Source organism: Marmota marmota, unplaced genomic scaffold (assembly GCF_001458135.2).
Source record: "Marmota marmota marmota unplaced genomic scaffold, marMar, whole genome shotgun sequence".
Lineage (NCBI taxonomy): Eukaryota > Metazoa > Chordata > Mammalia > Rodentia > Sciuridae > Marmota > Marmota marmota.
The window spans coordinates 37096826-37105519 of record NW_025999900.1 but is presented as its reverse complement, the minus strand read 5'-3'; the positions used below and the strand labels follow the sequence as shown (position 1 = coordinate 37105519).

Here is an 8694-nt window from a genome sequence, read left to right as displayed (position 1 = left end):
TTCCATAGTGTTCAGTTTATGTTTCAGCCCCATGTCCCTACTGTGATGTGTTGTTTCTGGGGACTGAACTAAGCATTCACTGGAGATCAGCTGGCTTCTCCAGGGGATCTGTCTGGCTTTGGTAATACCTTGTCCTCATGGATCAAAGAAACCTCTTTTGTAGAGTTTCTATGCAAACTTGGGGATTTAATTTTCTGAATCTCAGATGAAATTGTGGAGCTTTTCCATGAATTTTTCTCTGTGTTGTGTAAGAGATCCTTACTAAGGACTGTAGTCAGAAAGGCATGTTCAATTCAGTATGATCATCTGCTCAAGCATCATCCCCTCCCCAGCTTCTGTGGTGACTCTTACACTGTGGAATCTTGTCTTCATGACAAAATTTCTATGATTTTCATGAAGACATCATATATTTTAAGTATTTAGGGTCTATTTTCAATTGAAGTATCAGATTAAGAAGAGGCTAATAGGGTTAAGAAACATCATAGTCTCTGAAGTCCTAGAGGTTTTTAAGTTCATTGAAAGATGCTGACATCACTGTATATATTTTTTGTGTTCACCTTCCTCAAGGGGATCCACAAATTCAGCAACCTAAGTTAATTTTCCTTCTACTTGATGACTAGATATAAATTAGAATCTGATATTATCTTTATTGAAGTAAAATTTAATTCTAAATTTGGTATGAGACTCTCAAAATATCTTTTCTGGATATGGACACTTTTTAAAATTTTGGTGGGGAGGATTACCAGGGATTGAACTCAGGGGCATGTGACCACTGAGCCACACCCCAGCGATATTTTGTATTTTATTAGACACAGGGTCTCACTGAGTTGCTTAGCAACTCGCTAAATTGCTGAGGCCAGCTTTGAACTCGCAATTCTCCTGCCTCTGCCTCTGGAGCCGCTGGGATTACAGGCATGCGCTACTACGCCTGGTCTGGACAGTTTTTGAATAAAATAAATACAATCATGAGATTTCTGTGAATGTACAGTATAACAGATTAAATAGTGTGAGAAGAATTTCATTGTATCTCTTTAATTAATTAGTCATCCTCCTGGTAGAAAAATGTTCCATTTAGTAGAGAGCAGAACAGTTGTCCTGCTTGTGGCATAATCAGATTTAGTGTGACTCCAGTGCCAGATCTGAAGTCTGTGTTGGTGAGACCGTCAGCCAGCCACAGAGAAGTTTAAGATGACACATGCCACCTCCTGCTCCAGGAAGCCTCTGTTTCCTGCTCTGGTGCAGCAGCAGCTCATAGCCCAGTGGTTCCTCCCTCACCCTGTGGGGCACCCCTCCCAGTGCAGAGCCTGAAATCCAAGAGGAAACAGATCCTTTTCATCTAGAGGAAGAACACCAACATGGTGCTGTCCAGGCTGCTGAAGCTGGTCATGGTGTCCATGTGGCTGGGTAGGGATAGTCCTTGTGGTAAGGGGCCTTCTCTGTGAAAAAGGGAATGGGGAACAGTGTAGCTTTTAAGAGACTTTAGGAGGGAGGTTAGCAGTGAACATAAATGCACTTTCTTATTCCCCACCACCTCTTCTCTGAACTTTCTGATTCTGTCCTTTTTTTTTCAGGATCCAGTTTTGCCCAGAAGGTGACTCAGGCCCAGCCAGCCATGTGGGTGCAGGAGAAGGAGGCTGTGAGCCTGCTCTGCTCCTATGACACCAGTGAGACAAGTTATGGTCTCCCCTGGTACAAGCAGCCCAGCAGTGGGGAGATGGTCTTCCTCATCCTTCAGAACTCTTACAGCCAGCAAAATGCCACAGAAGGTCGCTACTCAGTGAATTTTCAGAAGGCAAGCAAATCCATCCAGCTTGTCATCTCAGCCTCACAGCTGGGGGACTCAGAGGTGTATTTCTGTGCACTGAGAGATGGCACAGTGGGAGGACTGTTGGAGGGAGGTGCACAAAAACCCAGGGTCTGCCTGAGTCACCCACCTGCTGGAGGGACCAAGGCAGGGAGTGGGCACCCCAGACAGGAAGTGGCCAGGGCTGTGTCAGCTCATGTCTGGGGTTGGAGGGAAAACACTCACTCTGAGGAAACCCTCTCTAGGTTCATAGACCACATCAGAATTATCACTAAACAAACCAGCCGTATTCCTGAATCTTTGGATTGAATGTGGATAAAGATTTTTTTTTTTGGTACTGGGGATTGAACTCAGGGGCACTTGAACACTGAGTACATCCAGCCCTATTTTTTATTTTTTATTTAGAGACAGGGTCTCCCTGAGTTGCCTAATGCCTTGCCTTTGCTGAGGCTGGCTTTGAACTCAAGATACTCCTGTCTCAGCCTCTTGAGCTGGTGGGATTACAGGCGTGCACCCCCACACCTGGCTCAGAATTTTTGACAGAAGATAGAAAAGGAAGAATAAGTACAATAAACCATCTGTCATTTGGATATAAAATTTAACTCAAAGAATTGGCTAAATTAGTTCAGAAACCTATGACTAAAAAGTAGTAAAAATATGTATGAACTCTTGGGATTTTTAGAAAGAATTTTCCATTAAGTATTTATTGAATAAAGATAATTTTCTAGTGTATTTTAAAATAGAGAAGGCCTTGAAATTTCTCTCTCTCTCTGTGTGTGTGTGTGTGTGTGTTTAAGAAAGATCATGCTGATTCATACAATTTCATGATTTTTGACTTACATTTGCTTTCCTTGAAGTTACTCATATTTACTTTCTAAGTGTCTATTATGTTACAATCTTTGTTCTAAGAGTTCCTTCTTCTTAACTGTAACATGGAAGAGCCCCATTCCCATACTGAAAGCTTCGTCTCATCCTTCACATCTATGGAAAGCTCAATAACTAGTGGCTCTTGGGTATGTGGAGGATCCACCCCACAGAGACCTCTTTATAGGTAGATAAGGGTTCATTTTCTCCTAAAACAGTTACCATACTTTAAAAACATTAAATTTCCACTTTCAGTATAATATGTTTCTACATGATTTTTTTAGTTTTATTGTTCTATTTGTTTCATTCTGGCCAGTTACAGAAAGCAGTAAATTTTATTACTTGTTAGGGTAAATCACTTTTAAGCAGTAAAGTTTACCATGAAATTTTTAGTAATTTATTGCACAGTTATTTTCAACATAAATGTTCAAATCTGCTTCAATTTTTCCATATTCAATAATCCTCCACTAAACCAAGTGAAAAAACATGCAAAACCAAAGAATGCTTTAAAAATAGAAATTGAAGTTACATCTATTGAACATATTTACACATGAAATATCAACTAATTTATTAATTTTTATTTCAGCTAAGTGCTAATTTTCTCACATTTAAAAATTAAAGCATTATAATTATGCATAGTAGTTGGGTTTAACCTGACACAATCATATGTGCATGGAATTTGATTTGTGTTCATGTTCCCCCTTTTTCTTCCTCTCCTCCCTCCCTCCATACCCCTTTTTCTACTCTACTGGTCTTCCATTCCCTCATCTATTTATTTTTGACTTGGGTCTTTCTATTTACACATAAAGTTGAAAATCCTTTGGTGAATTTATATATGCACATAGCACAGTATTTTAAAATTAATTTTGTATTTTTCTGCTTTACCATCCCTCCTCTCTCCCTCTTGATCCCTACTCTATTGGTCTTCCATAGATCTTTATGATATCCAATCCTCCTCTCCTTCTTTTCTTTATTTTACTCTAGTTTCCACAAAAGACAACATTTGACCCTTGATATTCTGAAACTGGCTTATTTTACTTAGTATGATGTTCTTCATTTTCTTCCACTTACCAGCAAATGCCATAATTATTTCATTCTTCCTATTTGAGTAAAATTACATTATATACACACACACATTATAATTCCTTTTTTTTAATATTTCTTTTTTAGTTTTCGGCAGACACAACATCTTTGTTTGTACGTGGTGCTGAGGATCGAACCCGGGCTGCACCCATGTCAGGCAAGCACGCTACTGCTTGAGCCACATCCCTAGCCCACATTATAATTTCTTAATCTGTTAATCTATTATGGTCATTTGAGTCGACTCCATAATTTAGTTATTGTGAATTGTATTCCTATAAACATAAAGGTAACTGAATCATAGTATATCGATTTTGGTTCTTTTGGATGAATATTAAAGAGTAGGATAGCTCAGTCACATGGTGGTTAAATTCCTAGTTTTTTGAGGACTCTGCATATTGCTTTGCAAAGTGCTTGTACTAGTCTAAAGTCTTACCAACAATGTACAAGTGTGCCTTTCCCTATCGTCCTCAGGAGCATTTATTTTTGTTGTGTGCTTGATCATTGCCATTCTGACTGGAGTGAGGTAAAATCTTAGTATAGGTTTGATTTACATTTCTTTGACTGCTGGAGATGTTGATCATTTTTCATATATGTATTTGTTCATTTCTGTATTTTATTTTGAGAAAAAATCTGTTTAGTTCTGTTGACCATTTGTTGAATGTTATTCTTTTTTATTAAGTTTTTTGAGTTCTTTATATATTCTAGATATTAATCTCCTGTTCTAGTAGCAACTAGCAAAGATTTTATCCCATTCTGTACAGTCTCTCCTCAAAGTTTTAATCATTTTCATTGCTGTACAGAAGTTTTTAATTTGATGGCATCCCTCCCCACTTTTTTTTTGTACTGGGGGTTGAACCAAGAGGTGTTTAACCACTGAGCCACATCCTTAGCACTTTTTAATATTTTATTTAGAGACATGGTCTCTCTAAGTTGCTTTAGGGCCTTGCTAAGTTGCTGAGGCTGGCTTTGAATTTGTGATCCTCTTGCATTAGCCTCTTGAGCTGTTGGGATTACAGGTGTGCACCACTGCCCCTGGCTGTCATCCCATTTATTGATTCTTGGTTTTATTTCTTGAGTTTTAGGTGTCTTGTTAAGGATGTTGGTGCCATCACTGATATGATGGAGTGTTCCTTCTATTCTAGGTATATTTCCTTCTATAGCTAACTTCTTCAGAATTACTGACCTGGGTAGGTGCTGGATTTTATCAGAGTTCTTTTCTTCATCTATTGTGATGATCATGTGATTCTTGTTTCTATTTAATTCTTAATTTCTATTTAATTCTAGTTTCTATTTGATTCTTAATTCTATTTACGTGCTGAATTACATTTGTTGATTTGTGTATGTTTATCCAACCTTGAATTCATGGGATAAAATCCACTTGAACATGGTGTATTATCTTCTTGATGTATTTTTGTATGCAATTTACTAATATTCTACTAAGGATTTTTACATCTGTGTTCAGCAAGGTTTTTGATTTGTACTTTTCTTTCCTTGATGTGCCTTTGGTTTTGGTTTCAGGGTTATACTGGCTTCATAGAATGTATTTGGGAATGTGTCCTCCCTTTCAATCTCATGGAATAATTTGAGAAAGATTGGTGTTATTTCTTTAAAGGTCTGGAAGAACTCAGCTAAAAATCCATCTGGTCCTCAGCTTATCTTTCTTGGAAGGCTTTTAATTGCTTTTTCAATTTCATTCTTTGATAATGGTCAGTTTATATTTTCTATATTTTTTGTTTCAATTTGGGCAAGTCATATATGTGTAAAAAATTTGTCAGTGTCTTCTAGATTTTCCAGTTTATTGGAGTATTCATTTTCAAAGCAGTTTCTAATAATTCTCTGGATTTAAGAAGTTTCTGTGGTGATAGCTGCATTTTCATTTCTAATTTTATTGATTTGGGTCTTTTTCTTTTGGTCAGTTTGGCTTAGGGTTACTTATGTTTTAGAAGACTCCTTGTTACATCATCTTGTGTATTTTTTTTCTTCTCAATGTTATTATTTTTTGTTTTAAATCTTAATTATTTCCTTTTACTGAGTTTGTAATTAGTTTGTTCTTCTTTTTCTAAGGACTTGAGTTAGAACATAAATTTATTTATTATCTTTTTTTTAATATAAGCACTCAATATTATAATTTTTTAAAAAAATGCTTTCATATTATACCTCTGTTCTCATTTGTTTCAAAACACTTCTTGATTTCATCTCTCATTTCTTTGATTTATTCATTTAAAAAAGTATTGTTCAATCTCCTTGTGCTTGTGTAGTTTCTGTTGTTTCTTGTTGTTGATTTCTAGTTCCATCTCATTATGATCTGATGGGAGGTACAGGATTATATTAATTGTTTTTTGCATTTGCTAAAACTTACATTGTGACCTAGAATATAGTACATTTTGGAAAATGTTTAATGAACTGCTGAGAAGAAGGTGTTTTGGGACAAAATATTCAGGTGTTTTGAGGTGAAATATTCTGTAAATATATATTAGATGAATTTAATTCATATTATTATTTAGGTTTGAAATTGTTTCATTTATTTTATATTCTGATGACCTGTTTATTGGTGATAAGGGTGTTTTGAAATTACCCAGAATTATTGTAATGAGTCTATCTGAGATATAATGTCCAGGAGAATTTTTTTAAATGAAATTAGGTATACTGACATTTTGGGCATATATACTTACTATTGCTATATGTTCTAGTTGGATTGTTCCCCTTACCAGGATGTAGCAGTCTTTTTTGTAGCTTCTGATTCATTTTTGCTTGAAATCTCCTTTTTAGGTTTGCTCTCTTGATGTTGTCTCAGAGTTCGTGTATATTCTTATCATGTTATATCATTTCTTTTTCCTTTATTATATTCTGTGTACTCAAGTTCATGTATCTCATCTTCAAGGGCTGAAGTTCTGTTTTCTATGTAAGCTAATCTATTGGTGATGCGTTCAAATAAATCTTTAATTTGATTTGTCTTTCAATTCCAGGACTTCTGGTTGGTTTCTTTTCAATGTTTCTATTTCCTTATTGAAGTGGTCTTTTATCTCCTATATTTTCTTTCTTAATTCATTCCTTAGATTTTCTTTTAGTTAATTGAACATTTTTCTAATCAGTTTCTTATAATCTTTCTTTGGAATTTTTTCCACTTCTATATCTGCAGAATCCTTTGTTGGGGAATGTGAATTCTGAGGGTAATTTTTTTTTTCCTGTTTCCTCAGTTTTCAGAGGTCTTGGACTTGCACATCAATTGAGGTAGATTCTGTTTTCTATTTTATATACTTGTTCTTTTGTGTGTAGCTATTTTTTTGGGGCAGCTTCTTTCTGTTTTTGTTTTATATGAGTAGATGTCAAGGGATGGAACTAGAGGTCCCCCTCTGGTTGTTCCTCCTTGAGTCCTGGTTGTTGCTTTGAGATTTTTGTCTCCCTAATTCTGTGATTTAAAGTAATGTTAAGGCTCAAGCAGGGTTAGGTCACGTGTGAGGTGAGGGCCATTGTTTCTTGTCTAAGATGTGAGATTTCTCTGCAATAGGATCTCTATTCTGTGACTTTGAAGTGTGCTAATCATTTTTCAATCCCTCTTGGAGTGGGGAACCAGTGTTAGCACTAATGCCACCGATAGATGTACAATCTCAAGTGTCTGTTGTCTACTTTGATATCTATAACAATTATTGCATCCTCTATAGGAATGATGATGTTAGTATTTAACATCAGTACCAACAATAAAAAACCCAATAAGATCAGACATGTGACAGCAGGTGTCTACTATGTTGTCCACTGTGTTAATAATCACAACAACATGAATGGGGGTAGGGATTACATAAATTATATGGTTGTATTATTAATGGGATTACAGTTTCTTACATAAGAGAAAATAGAGTAGGAAGGTGAGAGAAATCTTGAAATATATTAATAAGTGATCAGAGGAGAGACAGGAGACAGCAGATTTTGGCAGTAAAGAAAAAGAAATGACAAATTAACAGAAAATAATTAAAAAAGAGAGGAAGAAGGAACAGGAGGGAAAATAACCAAGGTATGAACAAACCAGCAAAGGTGAGATAGAAACAACTCAAACCCTTGTACTGCACTTAAGTCAAATCAAGGTTAAATAATAAACGTGTGCAGAAGAAACTTGTTAATGTGAAAGTAAATGTATGAATATTCATGCAGTGAGAACACACAACCACACACACCCACTCACACTTACACACACACACACACAATCATGCATAATGGAAAAAAATTTTAAAAATATGATATGATAAAATGATGTTTGAAAAATTTTCAAGAGTTAAATTTTAAAAAAAGAGTAAAAATGGGCATATAGAGAGGTAAGAGATAAAGAAAAAGAAAAAAAATAATGAGAACTAGAGGGCTTGTTTCTAGTATGTTGGTCAAAACTGCTGGCAGGAATGGGTTTTTATTCTTTATATTTATTTAGGCTTTATAGCCCTTGGATCAAGGGCTGGGTTATAAAGTTCAATGTCTGTGTGTTCATCATCTAGCTGCCAGCGGGGTGTAGTAGGTGTAAGCTTCTGGTTGGGTAGACTGGAGAGTGCTCATGAATTCTGTAGGGGGCGGGGGTTATGCAGAGTTCTAAATTGGAAGTCCACTGGTTGGGGTTTAATTGTGAGTGAACTTTGGAACTCTGTTGGTAGGTATTTGAGATTTGATCCACACCTCATATTGCTGGGGAGCTGCCAGTCTGTGCTGGACATCTGGATGTCTGGAGCCTCCAGTAAAATCTACTTTTAGGGCATAAAAACCCTCCACAGGTTTCACCTTCAATGCTGTAAATGTGAATTACCAGGTAGCAGCTCTGGATTGTAGACACTCCTGTGTGGGCACTATAGGTGTCTTTCTAATAACTCCTATGGGACGCCAACAACAAAGGTTTTCTTTGTGCCTATTTTATTCACTCTGTTCAAGCATACACTGAAGGTCAGAATTTGCAACTGCTGGCTACT

The 8694-nt window shown here is 36.3% G+C and overlaps 1 gene segment (V, D, J or C); it reads left to right on the top strand.

Annotated features, from left to right (window-relative positions):
* The first annotated feature begins 1149 nt into the window (after positions 1–1149).
* On the top strand, positions 1150–2113 carry LOC107144280. The segment is given in 2 exon segments: positions 1150–1404; positions 1572–2113. Coding segments are annotated over 2 exon segments (591 nt in total).
* The last annotated feature ends 6581 nt before the right edge of the window (positions 2114–8694 follow it).